The sequence below is a fragment of the Myodes glareolus genome, chromosome 12, assembly GCF_982192425.1.
Source record: "Myodes glareolus chromosome 12, mMyoGla1.1, whole genome shotgun sequence".
NCBI lineage: Eukaryota > Metazoa > Chordata > Mammalia > Rodentia > Cricetidae > Myodes > Myodes glareolus.
Genome location: NC_142037.1, coordinates 38,656,535 through 38,680,432, shown reverse-complemented (window position 1 = coordinate 38,680,432; position 23,898 = coordinate 38,656,535). Strand labels below are relative to the sequence as shown.

General features: G+C 44.5%; 1 protein-coding gene and 1 long non-coding RNA gene across 2 annotated transcripts in view; one reads left to right on the top strand and one right to left on the bottom strand.

Annotated features, from left to right (window-relative positions):
- Positions 1–516: 516 nt before the first annotated feature.
- Positions 517–19,198, bottom strand: LOC125392363 (uncharacterized). The gene is made up of 3 exons (XR_007229470.3): positions 18,889–19,198; positions 10,093–10,268; positions 517–604 (listed from the first exon to the last, which is right to left on the bottom strand). It is a non-coding gene; the product is annotated as an uncharacterized LOC125392363 (long non-coding RNA).
- A 157-nt stretch (positions 19,199–19,355) lies between these two features.
- Rb1 (RB transcriptional corepressor 1) overlaps positions 19,356–23,898 on the top strand; it is a 135,862-nt gene continuing 131,319 nt past the window's right edge. The window contains exons 1-2 of the mRNA XM_085698726.2: positions 19,356–19,509; positions 23,227–23,353. Of these exons, the coding sequence (XP_085554852.2) occupies positions 19,391–19,509; positions 23,227–23,353 (246 nt within the window). The 5' untranslated portion in view covers positions 19,356–19,390. The remainder of the gene's footprint in view (positions 19,510–23,226; positions 23,354–23,898) is intronic.

The following is a 23,898-nucleotide window of genomic DNA, read 5'->3' as shown; positions in this document are numbered from 1 at the left end:
GAAACTCATTTCCGTTATGATTCGTGACAGTAGCAAAATGACAGTTATGAAGTAGCAATGAAATAATTTTATGGTTGGAGGTCACCACGACATGAGGAACTGTATTAAAGGGTGGCAGCATTAGAAAGATGGAGAACCACTGATCTAAGGCTAGCTATACAGTGAGACTCTATCTCAAAAAAACAAACAAACAAACAAAAAGAAAAAAGGAGGGTTGTCAGATGAGCTGGAGAGTTGCCTCGGCCATTAAGAACACTGGCTACTCTTTGAGAAGACTCAGGTTTGATTCCCAGCTCCCAAGTGGCAGGCCACAAGCATCTATAACTCCAGTTCCAGGGGAACCAACATCCTCTGCTGGTTTCTGAGGCCCCAGGCACTCACAAGGTACACAGACATACATTCAGACAAAATACCTATAATACACATAATTTTTATGACTATCATTTAGACTTAAAGTTTAGGAAAACATATCAAGCTTTGTTCGGATTAAAAACCAGTATAGTACATAATATCATCTTTATTCTATTAAGATTTATTTTAAATGACAGATCTGTGATACAGAAAGCAGTATAAAGCTAGGCCATCTTGATTATATTGAAGTTATCTGCAAAATAAAAAGCAAACACAAAATTATAAAATTGATTTGTTTCTGTTATAAATGTCTTCATTAGGCAACCATTAAAATTGAGAAGAAATAATGTTGCAAATCTGTTTATTGCCTTCTTGGAAGGAAAAACAAAGTTCTTTACCTCCCTTTGACTTCTAATTCAAATTCTGCATACTAAATACTTGCCTCCCTCCCTGCCAAAACCAACTAGATTGACTTACTAGGTAGGAAGCTGGATTAAGTGTCATTTAAGTAATATAAAAATGTAGACGTTGATTCCAGTGGTTGGTCACATAAGAAGACACTAAGCCCTGAAGAGGAGCCACGAGGAGACAGATTGCAAGGGGCCTATGTCTCATCTTTGTCCTCTTCTTAGTTTAAATCCCACTGACCTGACAACATTAGGTTCCCCGTTATTTAGACATGCAGCCCATTGACCATCCTGGGCTGCTGGACTGGATGCGTCTTGACTTCACATCAAGGCAGAGCTCACAGCACTTCATGTCCCGGTGATAAAGTTCATCGCCACTGCCATTTTACAGCGGCAGAGTAGAAATGAGAACCACGAAAGCTTGAGTCCCATCACTTGAGTCCCAGTAGCCTGGGTTCCAGGTTGGGTTGAAAGCAGGAGAGATTGGCCCTTTGTTTTCCACTCTTCTGTTGTCTGGCTTAGGCAGCATTTCCAGGGCTAACAGACTCCTCAAGTCCCCCATACGCTCAATGCTCTTATGAAAATTATTGTTTTCTGCCATGTCCATTGCAAGCCCGGGCAGTGGTTCTCAGTGTGTGAGCTGAGGTTTCTGGAACTCTTCTGGGATTTTTCAGGAAATCAATGAAGTAAAAACGGTTTCATGTTTGGATTTTTAAATTTTATTTATTTGTTTATTTTTGTACAGTGACTCATGTAGCCCAGGCTGACTTCAAACTTTCTATGTCGCTGAGGATGATGTTGAACTCCTCATCCTCTTGCCTGGAGTGCTGATCACAGGCCGGTATCATTTTACACAACAAAAACTACTCTTCGCTACTTCCCTGTCTCCTTTTTATTCTCTTGAATACACAGTGGAATTTTCCAGAGCCATGACTGGTAGAACTGTAACTCATTGAATGTGGAAGCAGATCGGACAATCCAGCCACATTCTGTCCAGAAACTTCCTAAACTACAATTCCAGTAACTCCTTACTGAATTGTTTAATTTTTTAAAATTAATCATAAAACTGGACCACTTTTGTTCATGTGTAACAAGCATGCATTTTAAATAAAACCAATAAATACATATTTTAATTTTTTATAATTTTAATTTCTAAGAAACTAAATTTTATAGCTGTAATTTACAAAAAATGTCTAGAGCCCTCCATAATGCTTAAGATTAACATAAAAGGATTCTGACACTAAAGTAGTTGAGGAATGCCAGCTCAGGATTGTTTAAGACTTGCTGGAATACATGCAAATTACCTCAAAGCCGTCCATCCTGTGTTCTCATTTCATTTCTGTTGCTGTGATAAAATACCCTACCCTCCCCCAAAATCATCTAGGGGAGAAAGTTGAATTTTAACTCATGGTTCCAGGTTGTTGTTCTTGCCCACCAGGAAATCATGAGCTGGAGAAAGCTGGCCATGCTACATCCATGGTCAAGAGCAAGCGGAAATCCACCCATGCATTTTCATTGGCTTACTCGGCTCAATTTCTCCAGTTCACCATAGTGCAGGCCACCTGTCCTAGGGAATGGTGCTGCCTACCCTGAGCTGGGCCTTAACTTTTATTAGGACAACCTCCCAAAGACATGCCCACAGGCGAACCCACTGTAGCCTAGTGGTTCTTGGTTGTATCAGGTTAACAAGCAAAGCCGACCTTCACATTCAGCTCTCCACAAACATCCTGTGTTTACTTCCTCTTGTTGACCATCCTCACTATCGGAACAGCAGTGTGAGGGGGGCTGAGTTAACAACAGCTCAAATTTCTTCTTGAATAGTTGCTATGTTCGTGACCCTAAGCAACATCTTTTGCCACCTAAATATCTCAGATATCACATCGATAAAAAGGCTATCTGGTAATGACTATCCTTAAGTGTGTGACAGTGACACGTGCTTGTGATTCCAGTACTTGGGAGGCTGGAACAGGAGGATCGTGAGCTCAAGGTCATCCTGGACTACACAGTGAGACTCTGGTTCAAAACTACCCCCGAAGAAATAAATCCACGAGGATTAAAAGAGAACCTACACATTAAATATTATCCACATAGATGAACTTCTTTTTTACGATGACCTAATCATAAAATTGAAAAAGGAAAGTGAATATTAGCTTATTTAACTTCCTTGAAAAGAGATGCCCTAAAGCTTAGTTCATGTGTGCCTTAAAGGTGCAGTAGCTAAGAGATCATTTCGTCTTGGTCCCTTGAGCAAGTGAAGTGAAGTGTGCTGACTTCTCGTAGTTTATTGTCAAACCTTGCTTCCCTAAATTGAATACTCCCCCGCCACACACACACACACACACACACACACACACACACACACACACTGAACGAAGTGGCCGTAGGGTAGTAGAATAAAAGGAAGCTGTTTCGTCATGGTGACCACACCCAGGACTACAGCAAGAATGGCCTGTGGTGGTTTCTATCTAGTCTGCACATATGATACTTTGAAACCTGCTCTTACTCCTTGCAAGTCCTGCCTAATAACAGGTGCCGATGGAAGGTCATGTTGTAGGTCTACTGCCAGGAGAAAGGAGAAGTTTGAAGGACAGCCATCTCTCTTTTCTTTTCTCGACATTGAGTTTGATCCAAATGCCCACTAAACAGATTTCTTTTCTAAAAGTCAGGTGTTAATGAGCTTAATTCGATAGAACCTAATGAATGGGTTGTGGAAAGTGGAAAATAAGAGTCTTTATTTTTTGGAAATGGTCTCACTGTGTAGCTACAACCTGGCCTCGAAGTCACTTGGAAGCCTGTCCTGGTATTAAACTAGTTGTCCTTCTGCCCCAGTCTCCCAAGAGAATTGCAGTCCTATTAGGTCAATTTCTGTCCTAGTACAGAAACATTCTGAGGATCCGTTCCTTCTGCTTCTTGGCCAGCAGACTGCCCGTGCCATTTGCCCCCATTTACATCGGCTTTTGTGATATCAGCTCCCACTTCTGTCAAAGACTTAAGTTACCTTCCAACTTCAGAGGCTGAGCTGGGTAAAACTAGGGAGGATCTACAAGCGTATCTGAACTCCACACAGACGTTCTGCGTCTATGCTAGAAAAGACTTATCTGTAGGTCCCGTACTTCTGACAAAAGATTTACTAGATAAATTGCTGACAGCCCTATGTGGGGCCAGGGGTTATTTGCTATCCCCAGATTCTGTCACTTATCTGTGGCCCAGGTCACACATCCCATCAATCAATCCTCTCCCGGGCCAAGGGGAAGGTTGTTATCTTCTTATGGATGTGGGCAGATCCCCCAATGGAGCCTTGCCGACCTCTTGGAGGAGTTTGGTGATCTTCCAGAGCTGGTAAGCTGTCAATATTTTTATGCTTTAGAATTCTGTAGCCCTCATCTAGATTCAGCTAGAGGGCGGTACACGTTTTGTGACTGATTTCCCAAGTCACTCACTGACCCTCTTCCAGCAACAGCAGTGACTCCCTACTTAGACAGTAATAGAAGCTACCAGAGTGGACAACTGACACCAATTCAAGTTTCCTTTATCCAGATCTCTCCAGTATTCAAGACTGACACCGCAGAGTCAAGGATTCTATCCCCCATCCTAGAATCAGTGTAGCCTAGCACTGTGGTCCAGAGGAATCCTCATCTCTGCTGGATGGCTTTGATTCCAAACCTGAAGAGGTCCCTGTCTCTTACTGTATGTTTTCAACACTTTCACTTATTTAGGTGTGTGTGTGTGTGTGTGTGTGTGTGTGTGTGTGCACGCATGTGCGCGTGTGCTCGTGTTCCCATGGGCTCATGTGTTCCAGGGCATGCACACAGAGGTCAGGGGATGACTTATAGAAGTTGTTCCTTTCCTTCCACTATGTGGGTCCCAGGGATTGAACAGGTTATCAGTGTTGGTGGCTAAGTGACTTTATCTGCTGAGCTCCCCGAGGAGAGCACTCCCAGATTATGCCTTTCCTGCCTCTGTAGCCATTCCCTCACTGTTTATTATGATGAGCTTGAGTAATTATAGTGCCTGCCTGCCCTGTTCGCCCTTCTAGACTTCATGAATTCAGGTTCCCTTGGGGGCTCAGTGATTAACCATTGCCTCGCAGCTCATACCTAGGTTTGATTCTTGGCAACGTAGACACACACACACACACACACACACACACACACACACACACTCCTTCTGGATCCTGAGTACCCACATGATAGGGATTTGATAAATATTTATTAGATGAATAAATCAACAAGAATAAACCCGGGAGAGTTATTAGCACAGGCTGTGCCAGCTGGTAAGTGCAGATGTAGTTTTATAATGCCATGCACTTTCAATAGCTGTATCACATTTGTGACAGCTAGACAGTTTCTCCCTTCTGTGTGACATGCAGATATCAGACAGCTGCAGGAGTGGGTGGCTAGCTATCTATTCCTTACCTCAGTCTCTCCTTCCCCGTGACCCACCCAAGATAGATACACCAGCAAAACACATGCATGTGCACACGTGCACACACACACACACACACACACACACACACACACACACACACACACGTTGGGGACTGCGGACCCCCAGACCCTGAATTTCCTGTAAACAACTTGTGCTTGTTCTGAGCACGAGACAGGGGAGTGGTTTCTGGTGGGCTAGCAGCTGAAAACCCCCGAGAGTTGGGGCGTGGCCATTTAGTCAAGCAGACCCTATATAAGCTGCCCTGGAACACAATAAAGTTAGCATTCTTGATTCAAGGGGACATTCTTGGCATCCTTGTTTCAAGAGTGATTTCTCTCTCTCTCTCTCTCTCTCTCTCTCTCTCTCTCTCTGTGTGTGTGTGTGTGTGTGTATGTGTGTGTGTGTGTGTGTGTAGCACAATGCCTGCTCTACGTGCTACATGCTACGGTATGGTCTGCGAGCCAGGCAAGGACCTGGAGATTCACACACACACACACACACACACACACACACACACACACACACACAGAACACACCTCTTGGAGCAATTCTCCAACCACATCCATATATTACTACTTAAATTTTCACTTACATCTAGAGTTTGTTTCCTTTTTAATTTTTTATTTATGTGTATATGGATATTTTCCCTGTATGTATGTCTGTGCACCATTTATGTGTATTGCCTGCAAAGGCCAGAGAGGCCATTGGATCCTCTGTGGGTGCTGGGAATCGAATCCATGTCCTCTGGAAGAGTGTTCTTATCCACTGAGCTATCTCAGTCCTTAGAATTTGTTTTCTAAAAAGATCCTATGATTTTTAGAGGAAAAGAAAGTGGCCAACGGAAGCGACAAGAAACGTACAGGCTGCTGAGAGGGTCACTCAGTGTGTCCGATGGGGAAGGGAACATGACAGAAAGCCCAGCTGTTTGTGAACCGTCTGCGGAAAATCCTTTTGTACACTGTGAAGATTGGTTGCTGTGATTGGGTTACCATACAGGCTGACTGACCAGTAGCTGAACAAGGTAAGGTTAGGTGGGAGAGTCAAACTGAGAGTGAGGGGGTGAGGAACGGTGGAGCCAGAGTTGCCCCCAGATGCAGAGGAGCAAGATGAGAACGCTGGACTGAGAAAAGGTACGGAGCCACGTGGCTAAACATAGGTAAGAATTACAGGTTAATTTAAGTAAGTGTAAGAGTTAGTTAGTAACAAGTCTGAGCTATCAGCCATGCATTTGTAAATAATATTAAGCCTCTGTGTGATTTATTTGGGACCAGGCAGTCAGGACAAAAACCTCCATTTACAGAACTAGGTGGAGAGGCCATCTAGATTCTTCAATGTTCTCAAGCTGGGACTCAAGGGGGTCCCAAATGGCTGGATTCTGAGATAGGGTTTAATCCGGTCACACTTCCCTGAAGCCAATGCTCCCTTACTCTCTAGCCTCCCAGTTACTGGCACATCATAGCAAGAGCTTGTCTGTGAATCTGCAGCAGACTCCCGGGCACCAGGCCTGTTGGAAGGAAAGGTTAAGTTCAGCAAGATGCCGTTTAAGTTATGCCCACCTGCAGCCGTCTCTGTCCTCGTCCTCACAGCTAATTCTGGGATCCTTGCTGCTACAGGGGGAGACACCCTGCTAGGCATCTGTAAATAGATTCCCCAGGTGCCTGGCGTCTAGGAGAATGGCAGGTGCCAATCTCATTTCCCGCTATGGAAGTTACAGACCAGACTGTCATACTCCTGCCAGCCGCGTCAAGAGGAGTACTGGTGGCTTCTCTGCTCCCACCCACGTCATAGGCACACTTTAACTAAATGTGCACCCCCTCCTCAGAGTTACAGGTTCCCACCCCAGAATTCCCTCGTCTCTGCTGCCCAGGAGTCAGACACGGTCTGAGCTCATGCAAGTGTCTCCTTTCCTCTGAGACTTTAAGAAGGGGCCCTCACTCTGCCACATGGGTTTCAACTCTCATCAGAGTCCCCATCATACTGCTGTTGTATGGATATCCATGGAGTTAATAAATCATCTAATAAATCTCTGAGGACAGTCTGCCTCGGTGTCTCTATTGAACCCTAAGCCTGAGACCCTTCACAGACCTCAAAGAGAAAGGTTTTGTGGTAGATGTAAATCTGAGTCCTGTGTGCCCCAGTGTGGCATAAAAACACATAGATGGTTCTATGACCAATTGGGGTCACATAGGTCTTAGGTAGCACCCCACTATTTCCCTGACTCACACTAGCAGTGGATTGGATTCTTGGGCAAATCAGTAAACAGGGACTAAGTAGGAAGATGGTAACTAAATGACAGATGAGGTGACAACAGACCCTTGGGGACCAGATGCTTCATTTTTCAATATTGCTATCACACAAATTGAATGTATCTCTTTGATATATATTAAGTAATTTTACTTGTTGCCAGTTAGGGTGATAGAGTCTGTATATAGAAAGAAAAACAGTGATTTTTTTTTTTACATAGTCTGTTTTGAGTGCTGAAGTTTGAAGTCATTAAATAAACCTTTATTTCAGAATATTAATTTGCTTCATTAATATGTGTCATTAACATGTAGTACACACTCAAAGTATGCATTTTATCAATCAAATCCCTAGTCTGGTTGTACCGATATTAAAAAGCACTTTTTAAAGATTTCCTTTCTTTTTTTGTGTGTGTGTTTGTGTGTGTGTGTGTGTGTGTGTGTGTGTGTGTGTGTGTAGCTCTTGTCTGCACATATATATGTGTGCCTAAAGAGTCAGAAGAGGACATTGGATCTCATGGAATAGAGTCACAGACAGTTGTAAGTTTCCAGATGGGTTCTGGGAATGAAACCCAAGTCCTCTACACGAGCAATGAGTGTCCTTAACCACTGAGCAATCTCTCTAGTCCTGGAAAAACAATTCTTAATGGTAAATATACATGGGTCTCAGTGACCTAGTGGGAGAATATGGGTGTCTTACTGAAAAGAAAAGGAGTTTGCGAAAAGCCTGGCGAGATAGCTCAGTGGGAAGAAGTGCTTGCCATGAATTGATGAGAACGTAAAGTTGCATCCCCAGAACTCACATATTAAACCAAATGTGCATAGTACCAGCATCTGTCACCCAAGTGCTCCTACAGGGAAGTGGGAAGCGGAGACAGGAGAAGCCACAGAAACGTGAGAGCCGGTTAGTCCGGTGTGTGCAGTGTGGAAAAGAGCAGGAACTCTATCACAAACAAAGAGGAAGACGAGGCGAGGAAGGACACCTGAAATAGTCTCTCACCTTTGTCCACACAGAAACACAACTCTCACCTATAGGACTACAGTATTTGTATTTTAATAAATAAAACTCGCCTGAAGATCAGAGCGTAAACCAGTCACACTGGTCAGCTGTACAGACCAGGCAGTGGTGGCACACACCTTTAATCCTAGCATCCGCGCTAGTTAGCCATAGAGGCTGGGTGGTGGTGGTGCAGACCTTTAATCCCAGCACTAGAGAGGAGTATGAGATGAAAGGAGACAGCTCTCAGTCCTGGTCTGAGGATTCGTGGAGGCAGAATCGCCATTTCGGTCTGAGGTAGAGGTAAGAGCCAGTGGCTGGAGGCTTTGCTTTTCTCATCTTCAGTTTGAACCACACAATCTGTCTCTGGGTTTTTATTATTCATGCTACATTCACCAAAAAGGAGATAAGAGATAGTTTATCCTGGAGCCAGATATGACTGACCATGGCCAGGGACATGTTTCAACATGTTTCATGAACTTTTTATATTAACAGAACAACAACAACAACAAAAAGTCACAATTCATCGGTGTATGAGTCTGCTGGCTCGGCAGTGTCCCCTCCTCCCTCATCTTTCACGCTAATTCTCATTCAGCCGATTCCAGGCATCTTGGCCTTGACTTCGAGGCCCGGCACTCCAGGTCACTCTGTGTTTATGTCTCTACAACTGCTCTTTTGGAGTAGCTTATATGAGCAGCGCCTCATTGATCAACTGGCTGGAACTTCCTCAGCATCTCTGTCAAAATTCAGCCTGAGACGTGCTGGAGATTCCTATGAATGCCACTTGCTGAGGATGCAAGAAGCAAGATCTGATAGTTTGAAGGTTTGGGCAAGGGGGCAGAAAAGATGGTTCAGTGGTAAGAGTATTTGCCTTTCTAGAATTTGAGTTCCAGCAACCGCCACATCAGGTGCTTGTGACCACCCAGATCTAAGTAGATCTGATGCCTCTGATCCCTGAGGGTGTCTGCACATGTGCACACACACACACACACACACACACACACACACACACACACACGTGTGCACGCACGCGCGCACGCACAAATCGAAAATTAAATATAAATCTTTAAAAAGTTTGGGCAAACACATATGCCTATATGACCAACACCTCAAAGATGGAGCATGTCCATCACTGCCCTTTGAAAGTAATGCCTGCCCTCACTGCTCCACTCATCCACTGGTCCGGTTTCTTTCACCATAGGCTATGCTGGTCTGTCTTGAAGCTTCATACAAATGGGTTCACATGGATAATAAATGCTCCTTTTGCATTGTTTCCTTGCTTTAGCAAGTTACTTAGATTTATTCATGCTTGGGGCATTCCAAGAGTTCATTCCATTTAAAGCAGTTTTCTTTGTATTTTATTAAATGTCAGAATTTCTTTATCCATTTGCTCTTAAGGAGGCATTAAACTGAGTTCTATTTGTTACAGTAACATTCTTTTTTAAAACCAATGAAAAACAAATATGCAAATTGTTCTTCTGTGAATGCAACTGTTCTCACAGGCCCTGTGCACTGGGAGGAAAATTATAAAGGTCATGCAGTTTGTTGGCATTCTCTCATTTTTTATTTTTAAATGGCACTTCTAAGAAGTAGGAGAGACCATCTTTAATAAAATATCTGAATTGTAGAGAGTTTCTAAAAAGTAAACTGACATTATTCCAAACCATACCTTTGGTAAGTCCCAGAGAACCACAGACCTTCCTTTCAATCTGAAGACTCTATCCACCGGAGTCTTCTAGCGTCTGTCCAGTTCTCCACCTCAGGACCCACCAGCGTTGCAAGCCACTGCACCAGGAAACCCTTACCTCCACTTCTTATGTGCAGATTCTCTGGGGGAGCACAGTCCTGCTGGCAGAGGATGGAGATGGTTGTTTCACTTGAAGGGACACGCAGCAGCTATGGAAGGAAGGAGTGCATCCTCCCCAGAGCACAACACAGTCTCTCTGTTGGGTTTCAGCTTGACACCTAAGACAGGCATCCGTCACCTGCAGCACGTGGCACATATATTACACCCCAAGTCCCAGGTCTCTAACCAGCTCCATTTCTTGAAACAACATTTTGTGTCCCCTTGCACCACTGCAGGGAGCCTGTGCTTCTGTGTCTGGACTTTGCAGGGCTCCTCTGTTCCACCTTGGGTGTGGAAGTGGCTTCATTCATTCTTATATTTAGAAGAACTTGTAATGAAGTTGTTCTGAATACACCCATAGGAGTCTTTTTGACTGCTTTCCGTTCTTTGGGGGTGTAAGGTCATATTATTGGATTGTGCTTAATGTTATTAAAAATCAGCTGGGTGGTAGTGATGCATGCCTTTAATCGCAGCACTAGGGAGGCAGAGGCAGGGGGATCTCTGTGAGTTTGAAGCCAGCTTGATCTACAAAGCTTGTTCCAGGAAAGTCAGGGCTACACAGAGAAACCCTGTCTTGGAAAAAAAAAATCAAACCATTTTCTAGAGTGATTATACCATTTCATTAGGTACAAATCTTACTATCGCCACGACCACCACCACCACCACCACAAAACAGACTAAACAACACTTTTTCTTTGACCTCACAATTTTTATGGGTCTGGATCCCTTTCAAGGCTCCAGTGAAGGCAATAGTTTAGATTGAGTTCTCACTTGGCAGCTCAACTGGGGCAAGGACCCACTTCCAAAGTCAGGCAGTTGGCAGAATTCATATTCTGAGGTCGTATGACCCAGGGCTTCAGTTTCGTGCTGGATGTCAGGAGAGTTTGACCCCTGCTCCTAGAAGCTGCTTGTAAATAAGAAGTAATTTCTGAGGGGCCTGGGAGATGTCTCTGCAGGTATTTGCTCCTACTGCACAAGCAGAGGTCCTGACTTTGATCTGCAGAACCGAGACGGAAAGAGAGAACCAATTTCTAAGAGTTGTCCTCTGACCACCGCACGTGCCTTGGTGTACACACACACATACACACATGCACACACACATACATGCAATACTAATAATAAATTCAAAAGGAAAGTCAGTGCTGTAAAACAATTGCTTTGTTCCTAAACCTCAGGGGTATATCTCTTATAAGATTTTACCAAAGACCTTCCCATAGCACTTATCCACAGCAGATACCTCTGACATCCTCAGAGCTTCTGAGTTATATAGATCAAGTGTCTGGGCAGCTTACACAGCAGCCTGCACCTGATCAAGTGACGTCTCTGACTCTGGTATCCATTTGCACCCGGAAGCTTTCTAAGCCACACGATGACTTGGTTGGAGTTTCCCTTCCCAAGACAGAGTGTGCCTGTTGTATAGACTTAGGCTACAGGAAATCAGAGACTGATTAAAAGTGTACAGTATTGGTAGATAAATGCTTTCACAGCGCGTTTTACAGTGACAAGCTCTTGCTCTGAGATGCCACTTATTCTTGGAAAGTGTACAACCCCATCAACAGACTTCAGCCCACTCCACAACCCTTCTGCTTGGACCTGTCCTATTCCAGCATCATGGCCACCACCTAGACCGCCTTCATGTAACACTGCATCCAATTGGCTGCAGTGGGAAGCCTTAGCAGTCACAATATTACTGTGAGTTCTGCTTACTACTCAGAGTGCATAGACCTTTATTGTCGTAGGATTACTGAGTAACTCAGCTCCAGTATCCCATCCTGGTTCTCAAAACAAATCACTGGGCAATCTTGTCATCAAGAAGGCATCACTGAGCATCCTAAGGGTTAGTGGGACTCACCTTGAGCCCCACTCATCTTGGCTTGGGACTCATCTTGGCTTGCAATCTCTAAAAACTAGAGTTTGAGGGGATAGAAAGATGGCTTGGCAGTTAAGAGCTCTGGTTGCTTTTATTTTTCTTTCTTTTTTTTTTTGTTTTGTTTTTTGAGACAGGGTTTCTCTGTAGGAGAAGGAGGGCCTGCTTGTTCATCCAGGCCGCCCAGCTAGCTTAGCCCCGAAATAATCACACAGAAACTATATTAATTAAAACACTGCTTGGCCCATTAGCTCTAACTTCTTATTGGCTAACTCTTACATCTTAATTTAACCCATTTTTACTAATTTGTGTATCGCCACATAGCAGTGGCCCAGCGTATGTCTCTGGCAGCTCCATGGTGTCTCTCTGACTTCGCCCCTTTTCCTCCCAGCATCCAGTTCCGTCTTTCCCACCTACCTAAGTTCTGCCCTATCAACAGGCCAAGGCAGTTTCTTTATTCATTAACCAAGAATAAGCAACACACAGACAGAAAGACCTCCTACACCATTTCTCTGTGACTTTGGAGCCTGTCCTGGAACTAGCTCTTGTAGACCAGGCTGACCTTGAACTCACAGAGATCCGCCTGCCTCTGCCTCCCAAGTGCTGGGATTGAAGGCATGTATCATCACTGCCCAGTGCTCTGGTTGCTTTTCCAGAAGACCTGGGTTCAATTCCCACATGGCAGCTCATAAATGTCTAAACTCCAGTTTCCTGGGCTCTAGTGCCTTCTGTGACCACCAGATGTGCAAGTGGTGCGCAGATATACTACTTACAGGCAAAATACCCATACACATAAAATATATAAGTAAAATTTACATTTCTTATTCTACTGTCATGTTGGACCTTGGGCACTTCTAGAGATGGCCAAGTTTTGAGTTCAAGGTGCCTGTGTCCCTGAGGGCTTTGCTGAACAAAGCCTTCACTTAGTTCTAGCATTCCTTTCACTAGACATTTACTTGAAGCAAAAGTGATCTTTTGTTTTAATACATTGACATTTTAGGTTCTGTTACTGTCCGCTAACATCATTGTGGTTAATTTCTACACTACTGAAATACATTACCCATGTGTCTTTAGACCATACTCCAAATATATTATTTTTTCTTTCCATTCACCTTGCCTGGAACAGACCAAAGAAGCAAGCTCCTATATTACAACCCAAGTCAATGAACAAAGCCACTGAGCCACAAGAAGAAACTATTTCGAATTGCGAGGATTTTCACTCAAAAAAAAAAGTAGTGCTTGAATGTGTCTCCCAAATTTCATATGCTGTAAATATTACCCTTAGTATGACAATGTTCAACAATGGGATTTTGAAGAGATTCTAATAGCTCGTATTCATTAGAAAAGGGGGATGTACCAGTTTTAACTGGCAACCATTCTATTGTGAACTGAAACAATGAATAAAAAGAAATGTATAGATGATCAAATTATTAAGAATGTAAGATAAAATAGAGGAAACTACAGAACATTTTTCTTCCTGTAACACAAAAGGATGGATCTAAAACAATAAGAATGTTTTTCTAAGCCAGGAAAGCTCTCAGTGTGATCCATCTGTAAACCCTATTTCTAGTTGTCTGGGTCAGGTCTCACCGCACATTGGGACTGGTGAGGAAAACCACATGTAAATGAGACGACTGTCTCCCCTTCTTTATGGTAGGGCTGGTGGTGCTGTGGGGAGAACTGGCAGAGGTTTTGTGCGCTCAAGGATGGCTGCTGTTAAAAGTCAGTAAGAAAAGGGATGTGTCTTCAGTCCCAGCGCTTCTCAGGGGCTACATATACGTGTAACTCATGATTTGGTTATAGAAACTGTCAATCGACCTACTCAACTGTTGTCTTGGTCTGTCATAACGCTATGGCAAATATCAAAGTGTCAGTTCAGCATTATTGTTTTGGGAATAAAGTTTCCAGCATATGAACTCTGAGGGCTACAATGAAATGACAGCAACCGTTTTTCTTCATAGGATAAAACTTGGAAGTGGAGCCGTTTCTTTCTGAGTTTGTAACTTCATCAGCTTGAATTGTAGTCATCCATCAGCTTGCTGCTTTGGTCATCCTTCCTGGCCCTTGCCACTGGCAGAGAAGAGCTGAGCATGCAATGAGGGTGTTACACTGTGAGGCCAATACAAACATTATGATAAAGACTTTCTTCTTTTTTTAAGCCTGCCTGTCAGCTTTATCCCTCTGTGCCCTTGAGACATGAGTTAGAGCCTATGTGACAACTAGATATGTTTGGATGTTTAATTTCTTCCCTATAAGCTTGGAGAAATGTTTACCCTCTTTATTAAAGAGGTTAGAGTCCTGCCAACATTACTTCCCCAAATGTTATGAGCTGAGCTATATTTCCTCCAAATTCATAACGCTAGCATCCCAACTTCTTTTGTACCTCAGAATGTGATTGCATTTGGGGATAAAGCCTTTAATGAAGTTAAAACGAGGTCATTCATTTACATATTTTAAAATTCTATACCATGTGTCAAGGCCAGGCCAGGCATGGGAATACACCTATCTGTCTGTTCAGCATAGCTGTGGATCTACCCTCATCAATTGGCTGGCTCTGTGCACATTTGAGTTATGGAGTTACATGGCACCTCAGGCTACAAACATCATAGCATTATTTAATGCTCTGATGTCACATCTTGAAATCCTTAGACTGACAGCCCTTAGATAGGGGTTCTATCTTTTTCATTTTCATTTTCTCTGGAGCCCTGGAATGACATAATTGGTAATGCTGGCGAAAACTGCACTTTGGAAGGAGAACCAATCATATTCTCTCTTCAAAAGTGTGTGAATTGGTGGCAGGAGAGGGGAAGTCGAAGAAGGGGAACGATTCGCCATGGTGATGGGCAGGGGTCCCACTGGCTGAGCACCCTCTACCATTGCAGAATCCATGACTATGCAGCAAGGGTTCTTCTTGCTTGGTTTTTGTTTTGCTTTGTTTTATTCCCATTGCTTTGCCCTATCCCAGCTCATCATTAACCTTTAGTGACAGAGATAATCCCGGCAGGTCTCTGTGTGGAACCTGACAGTATCTCAGCAGTACACATAAGGGAAGTGACTCATGGGCTTGAATCCACCATCAGAGAGCTTAAGTCCTTCAAAGGTCAGTTGTTTCCCAGACTCTCCGCAAATGGACTCTTCATTCTTTTAAATCTCCCAATTGTTATGAGCTGGCACTTTTAGAAAGTGAAATAAAACCAAATTGTTAAGCTGGGCATAATTCCAGCACTTGGGAGGCTGAGGCAGGAGGATTGCCAGGAATTTGAGACCAGACTGGGCTACATAGTGAATTCCAGGACAGCTCTGGCTACAGCATGAGATCTTGTCTCAGAAAATCACAAAGAATTGCCAGGAAAATAAAATGAAAATAAACAATAAAGACACACTAAATATAAACTTAGATTTTTTTTCAGATTAACCAGAAATAAAATTATATTTCAATAAATATAACTAGGGCAAACATACAATGGAAAGAAAAGAATGATAAAAAGAACATTATTTACTATGTCTAACAGATAAGTGCAGATTGCATGAGAAGTGAATTGTACTGCTTGTTTGTCAAATGAGAATCTTTAGCTACATTTAGGTGCTTGGATTGATGCCCTGCTGCTTGAAAGACAGTGCATCGCTAAATTGTTTCTGTATTTTATTTGAATAATGCTACCAATACTACAGAAACATTTCAAAGGTTTGAAGGGAATCACAGAAGACATTCCAGACAATAAACTTAAAAAGTTTCTTCTTAAGTATATGGGTGTTTTGTCTGCATGTATGTTTATGTATGTACCATGTGCATGCCTGGTGCCTGCAGAGGCCAGACAAGGACACTGGATCCCTAGAGCTGGAGTTATAGATGGTTGGGAGCCACCACATGGGTGCTGGGACTTGAAACTGGGTCCTTGGCAAGGGCAGCAGTGCTCTTAATACTCTCGCCAGCCCCTGGGCAGTAAACTTCGATTCACAAGGAAGGAAGCAATGCTTTATTTTTAAAATTTATCCTTAATCTCTTATTGGCATCCTGTTTCCAAAACTGGCTCACAGAATTAAAGCTACATTCCAGTTGTTTTTCAGTGAAAGAAATGAATTCTGGCTGGGCCTGGTGGTACTCAGTTTAAATCCCAACATTTGAAACTCTGAGGCATTGGATCTCTGAGTTTGAAGTCCAGCCCATTTCGGATTCATGAATTTTTGTGTGTGAAGCTTATTTTGGTAGAAAGTAAATATTCAAAACGGTTATCAAATTCATAACCAATATCTTTGTATTTTAGATACATAATTGTTACTCAAGTTTGATGGCTTTATTGTGATTGCCAAGAGGAACAAGTTAGGAACATGCGAGAGACTGGCTTTATTTTATTTTGCAGTACTGGGGATTGAAGCTGACCCTCACACACACTAGGGAGTGCTCTGAGTTGCACCCCCAGCCTGGCCTCATCCTTTTTTACTTTTTTTTTATTTTGAGACATGGTCTCACCAAGTTGTCTGGGTTGATTGTAAACTCACTTTGAGCCCTTCAGGCCTTGAATTTGGAATCCTTCTGTCTCAGCCTCCTACTAAATAAATGAGAGACTCCAGTTCTAAGCCAAGTCAGTGTGAACACCCTTAGGGCTTTAATCTTTGGAATCATTTCTGTGACTATTGTGTAATCTATTACTACTGTTACTAACACATTACAGATGTGTGTCTTTTACTGACAAAGCAACACAAGTCTTATTTTTCTTTTTACCTCTAAGAACCAAAATAAATGACAAAATTTTTACTTCCTTCATTTAGCTGTGACTTTCAAAAGTCAGGCTCAATTAAAAATGAAAAGGACTTTTAAAATAATAGTAAATATTTACCTTTTTACAGATTCCTTCTTATTCTGAGTGGCAAGAGACAACCGAACTTTACAATTTCACTCATTGTCATACAGTCCTCTGGCATGTGACAAAAACAGCCATCTCACCCTACAACATCCCACACAAGCTGGAGAGAATTGCTCTGTATTCTGTTTAATGAAGTGTTCAATCATCACGTTCCTGGATGTTTCCATGTGTCAAACTACCACAAACACTTCGATGTTTTTTTTCAAATTCTTTCCCCACCTCCATCTCTAGTTCTCCACCCCTTCACCTTCCCCACCCCCGCTCCTCTCCCACTGAGCTATATCCCCAGCCCTGCCCCATTTATTTTTTTGAGACAGGGTTTCACATTCACAGTGAAGCTACCCATTTTTTTTGTTACTTGAGGAATCACATTTGCAATTGTATTGAAGAAGTAGGTTCAAATAAAACAAGTCTTAACTGCTCTCTTGAAGAGAGTGAATTCTCCAACCTTTCCCTGGCTGTCATGTGATCAGTGCCCAGCACTCTACTAGATACTAAGGCTGCAATGATGTCTGAAATTTGTTCGTGCACGTGTGTGAATTTGTGTGGTGTCGTGTTGTATTCCTGCGTATTGAAATCAGGGCTCCTCATGCTAGGCGAGCGCTCTACCATCAGATTATTTTCACTTTTTATTACAAGACAAAGTCTTACTAAGTTGCCCAGGTCGAAGTTCAACTCTATAGCCAAGGTAGATCTTAAACTTGTGATTTTCTTGTCTCAGCCTCAAAGCATTACGAGCCTGGAATTATGGGCCTGTATTACCAGGTCAGGTCTGTATGTTGAAAGGGGCGTATGAGAGAAATATTAGTCACGATGACTCCTGACCAAATAGCTGACTATCAGCATACTCGAGACCAGAACCAGCAGGTGACCAATCATCAGCTCTGTTATGTGTCTGAAGATCCAGGTTCTTTTGTCATTCTGCCTTACCCCAAAAGTTGCTTGCCACAAATCACCATAGTGACATCAACCGGCAAGTGCCCTAATTCTCCTGCTACTGGGTCACTTCTGCATATCATCTGATCAGGCTCCCTGCAGTCTATCCCTCATCGCCCCCAGACCCAGACTTCATGCAGGCTGAGCTCTTGCCTAAATCTGGGACAAGGTGACCACAACTGCTCTCTTAATTCCATTCATTCTCCGGGGCGGCATCTGGGCCCGGGCTCTCCCTCCTGACAAACATTTGGCCCTGTAAAAAGGCAGGAGGGACAGCTGAAAGGGGGCCCGTGTCTGCTGAGCCTTCACACATCCTTGCTCAGCTGCTCCAAGATGGTTTACACCAGAACAACTGCATTTTGAATCACCAGCACTTCAGGCAGGCAGTTGTGTGACAACCATCCATAAGGGCTGCCAGAGAGAGAAAATTATGCTGATCGACGCGTGAAAAAGTAAACAGACGAGCCACAGTTGCTGAGCCAGCGTTTAGCGGCGGCGGTTCTAGTATGCGCTTTTCTGCGGTCTGTGCTTTCGCAGCACAGCGAGTCAACTATTCCTTGGGTTCAAGTGTGCTCTGCCACCCACCCATCTGCTATGTGCCGTGGGCAAATGAACTCCCCGAACTCCCTTTTCCAACATGCCAAGTGGAAGGCTGGTACTCCTGGTTGGTCGGGCTGTGCCTGAGAAATAATTATGCAAAGAGGCCAGTCCAAGCGCATTATCACAGTAAGGTGGCCTCAAATGCCAGGTCCACCTCGCAAACTGGTTTGCAAAGCTACTCTAGCGCGAAGATCCAGCCCGCTTTGGACCGTGCCTCCTATTTTCACATCAACAGACCGCGCACCATTAACTCCCTGCGCAGTGCCCATCTTCCCCAGTCCTTAACCCGGACGTCTCCCGAAGGCCAGTAATGGCTCCACCCTGGACCGCCCACCCTGCGGCCGAGCCCACCTCCGACTGGCGCGGCACGTTTGTTTTTGTTTTGCCGGCCGCGCGGGCCTGCCGAGGGGCGCGCCCTGTCCAGCGCTCGCCGAGAGGCCACGGCTCCGCCGAACGGCCCGCCCCGCCTGTGCTGGCGCCGCCCACGGGGACGAGGCGGGCGGAGACAGGCCCGGGCAGGCGCGGCTTCTCCGCGGCTTCCCGCCCGCGCCCTCGCCTGCCACCGCCGCCGCCACCGCCGCCGCCGCCCCGGTTCCCCCTGACGCCCGCGGCCCGCGAACCTCGCGGACGTGACGCCGCGGGCGGAAGTGACGTTTTCCCGCGGTTGGCCCCGGCGCTCGGTTGCCGGGCGCGTCCGGTTTTCCACAGGGGGGACGTTCCCATTATTTTGGTAACGGGAGTCGGCTGAGGACGGGGCGTGCCCGGCGTGCGCGCGCGCCCGCCTCCCCGCGCGCCTCGCTCGCTCCCTCGCTCGCCTGGCTCGTTCGCTCGCGCCGGCCCCGCGCAGCGCGTCATGCCGCCCAAAGCCCCGCGCAGAGCCGCGGCCACCGAACCCCCGCCGCCGCCGCCGCCGCCGCCGCGGGAGGACGACCCCGAGCAGGACAGCGGCCCCGAAGAGCTGCCCCTGGCCAGGTGAGGAGCGCGGCCGCCGCGGGAGGGACGGAGGGAGGGAGGGAAAGGGGCGCGGGCGCGGGGACGCCGGGCGCATCTCGGCGGGGCCGGGCTGACGCTAGGAGCGGCGCCAGCCCGGGGTCCCCGGGAACCTCTCGGTTCCTCCCGCCCCCCATCTCCGCGGGGTGGCGGCGTCGCTGTGACAGGGTCCCGGGCTCGCGGGCGATGGCAAGGGCATCCCGGAGGGGTCTGGGCTGCGGCTTGACAGGTGTCGGGCGGGTGGGGCTCCTGCTCCCGAGCGAAGTGACAGGTGCAGGCTCCGCTCCAGCGACCGCCAGGCGTGGAGCCGGCGGGACCCGGAGAGCCCCCGGCAGACGCGAGAACTTTGAAATAAAAATGAAAAAAAGAAAAAGAAAAAGGACCGGTGTTTGCTTGCTTTCCCCCCACCCCCACCCCCTTTTTTTTCTTCCGTGGCGATCGGAGCACCCCAGCCGGGGTCGGCTGATTTTCTCTTTTACAGTCCTGAGATGCAACAGTTGGGAGCCTTTTCCTCTGGGCGTGCGCTGCCTTGGCAGCTCGGTCCTGGGAGAGGCCAAGAAAAGCCTCGTAGGCGAAGCGCAGGGTCGTGGGTGTCAATTGCTCCCTGGGTCCTCTGCTCCCGGGCTTTGTGGGGGGTTGCCTTAGAACAATGCCTTGAGGCCTCGGGGATTTAAAGCCATCTGTGGCGGCTGGTGGAGCAGAACTCTTAGAAGAACTGGTATGTGGGCAAAAGTTTCCTGAGACATTGAAATGCAAGGGATTGCAGGTTTCTTAACTTTCCCCCCCTTTTCTTTTCAGGGTAGCACTCCTCTTGCGTGCTGATTGGCCGCGGCGTGCTTCGTTATTTCTTGCCTTTTGCCTTTGAGTTTACAAGGATCTTGGTGTCGCTCCCCCCACCCAGTCGTTCTGGTCTTTCTTTCTTTCTTTCTTTCTTTCTTTTTTTGGTACCGTGTTCGCTCAAAGAACCTTCCTCTCCATTTATTAAATGGAAGCTAAACTTAAAGCAAGTCCATGTGGATCCAATAGGAACGACAGAGAGATATTTATTGTATTTCAACATTTTATTTTTTCTTGAGCGTGCTACTGTGTGATTAAGTAACAGAAATTGAAACAATATGAGTGTCGTTATTGTCAGCACCGGTTTTATTTAGAGAGCCACTGCAGAATGGGAATCAGTTCTGTCCCTCGCCATCCTCTCCCATTTCTGGCCCATCGTTAAGTCCTTGACTTTTTTTCTTTTCTAAGTGCTCTGGCTATATAGCTCAGACTTGCCTTGAGCTCTCTATTCTCCTGCCTCCGCCTCCCGAGTGCTGGGAATGTAGGCATACAGCACTCTGTCGGGCTACCAAGTTTCTTCATCCTTAGGAACATCGCAGTTCTTCGTGTGCCCCATACTCTTAATAGACCGAACTAACTTTGGAAATGTCTAAGTCTATTAAAAATTTGCATGTTTAGATGGGTTGTCTTATGGATCAAATAAGAATCATGTTCATTCGAAAATAAGTTCAGAATGCAAACTGTTTGGAGAATGTTCCAGGGGAAGATTTTGCTTTCGTTTCTAATTAAACTCGGATATACCCAGTGTGTGAAAGTTTCCTTTTAGAAAGAGCAGTAACAGCTATTCTAAAAGATTCCATGCCGTCTACAAAGATTTGGAAATATTCTTGATTATTCTAGAATAAACATACACATTGCCTGGGAAGGAAGAACCCGGTTTCTTTCCCTTTTACACACGTGTGACTTTGGGGAGCCCTCACAAACGCCCCTGTGAAAACTGTACAAGGCAGTCTCTTCTTGGTTACTCGTTGCCACAGAGGTTCTCATAAGTAAGCACTGACAGTTGCTCTCCGAATTGCCTACAGTCACATGTGCTTCACCATAGGGAATTGCTGCCTCCTCTGAAATGTGTTATTAAATGAGTTCTGTGCGATCATTGCAGAATGCACTTAAGTAAATACCGATGGCACATAGATCAGTCACTGTGCCGTCCTGCTGCAATCAGCAGAGGTGGTAAACCCTGTTGGTGTAAGAGGCTGCTACCAGTGTGACAAAACATACGGTTAATACAGTAAACTTTATTTTCTAATAATAGGAACGCTGTAAAATAGTGGTAAAGTTATAGTACAGTAAGCACACAAGCCAGTAACATAAGCATTTATTTTCAGATTGTGCCCTGTATGTCATTGTATATGCAATCATTTTCTACCAGTGGCAATGTAGTAGGCTTATTTACAGCAGCATCCTCCTACATTTTAGCACAAGCAACAAATGCATTGTGCTGCAATATTGTGCTGGTTAAGACGTCTTCTAAGTGAAGTTTTGGTTCCATTATAATCTTACAGGACTGCTGTTGTATACTGCCTTATTGACTGAAGTATCATGTAGCACATGACTTCTTAGCAAGGATAAGAGGACTGCCTCAGTCTGAAGCTTAGAAAAATTGCTTAGGGATGGATTCAGCCCGGTCCATCTGAACTTCCAATGATAGATAGTCTACTTTTACAGTTGAGGTGTTGTTTCTTTGTTGTCTCTGGCCTAAGTACTATAGATGGAAGCTGAGACAGGGGACTGCTAGCCACTTTCATTACTGAAATATGCAGAAGTTAATTATGCTTTGAAGGAGGAGTTGCCCAGCTGGAAGAGTGGTTAATGGCACGGATGATGGCGTTAGCCTGTAGGATTCATTATCCTGGTTACTTCTCACTTACTATGCTTCTAGTGACTGCTTTAATTTCTCTGGTGTGGTGAACATGTAAAACATGAATGAGAATACTCACCAAGTATGGCTAATGTGGAAATTCAGTAAAACCATGCATAGGATTTTTTATAAGATCATAGTAAATTCCCTATGAGTTAAGAGTTAAGTTGCTCTTCATATGTTGTTATTATATTTCAAATACATACCAAAAGGAATTAGCTATTTATTAAAAGCTTATGGTTAAGAAAGGTCAAAGGGGAGGGGAGGGCTGGAGAGATGGCTCAGAGGTTGAGAGCACTGACTGCTCTTCCAGAGGACCTGGGTTCCGTTCCTAGAACCCATGTGGTGGCTGACACTTCTGGTGAACTCCATTCTGTGAACTCAACCTTCCTTTGACCCCTGAAAGCACCAGGCATGCACACGGTGCACATACATACATACATATATACAGGCAGAACACTCATACACATGAAAGAAATAATTAGAAAAAAAAAGAAAGATCAAAGAGATAAGGATGAACTTTGTGATGCAATAATGTCTCTCAAGTTCATCGTCATCTAAGAGATGCACAAAGGCAGAGAGAACCCGTGACACAATAAGTGGACTACAGTTTGCTACTCTTGCTGGAACTGAATTGACTACAGTGTGGTTTTCTCTTCTTGCTGTGGCAGTTGCCCCATCTTCTCAGAGTGATTCAGCCATTGCACTTACTGTCTTTCACAGAGCTATTTGCTGCTCTGGAGTATATTTGGTTCACCATACTAGCAGCCGTTTTTTTTTTTTTTTACTTTGTGGTATTCGTAATTTGGAAAGACCATGAAAAAGATAAGCATATGTTTAAATGGTATGCAGTGTTACTAAAAGATAAAATAAGACCTTAAAACACTTAGAGATGATCTCTTTCAAAACAGTGCTGATATGTGCAAACTATAGAAACAAGTATTTACTTGATTGGTTTGATTTATAAGTGTATGTATTCTGTAATTGTTTTCAATTGGTAGGCTTGAGTTTGAAGAAATTGAAGAACCCGAATTTACTGCATTATGTCAGAAGTTAAAGATACCTGATAATGTCAGAGAAAGAGCTTGGTTAACGTGGGAGAAAGTTTCATCTGTGGATGGAATTCTGGTAAGGATGTTTTTAAAGTTCTGTTTATTTATTTTTAAAATCTAGAAAGTATAAAGTGAAAGTTAGTGATAATTGTATCACCCAGGAATAGCTTCTGAATGGTTTTTATTTTCATGTTTTCTTAGGCTGTTTTGTTGTGGGGTACTCTGTGTCGTTCTCTGACACTCCCAAGCCTGCCAGTAAAGTTTAGTTTGAATCAGAGGGTGGATCTAGCTTCTAGCTGACCAAAATTAGCCATAGAAGTTTTGGAGTACCGAGGACACATAGAGAGACAGAGGAGGTAGTAGGTTGGGGCTTAGAAAGATTCTTGGCACTTCTGGATCAAGGAAGGAGAGGAAATAGGAGGTGCAAGAAGAGAGGTAATGCCACATGGCAGAATGTAGATAATATAAATGGGTAAATTTAAATTATAAGAGCAAACTGAGACAAGCCTAAGCTAAAATCCAAACTTTTATAATTAATTATAAGCCTTCATGTTTTTATTTGTGGACTGTTGGTCCTGGTGAAAGAGTATTGCTACAATTTCTAATTTTTATTTTAAATTA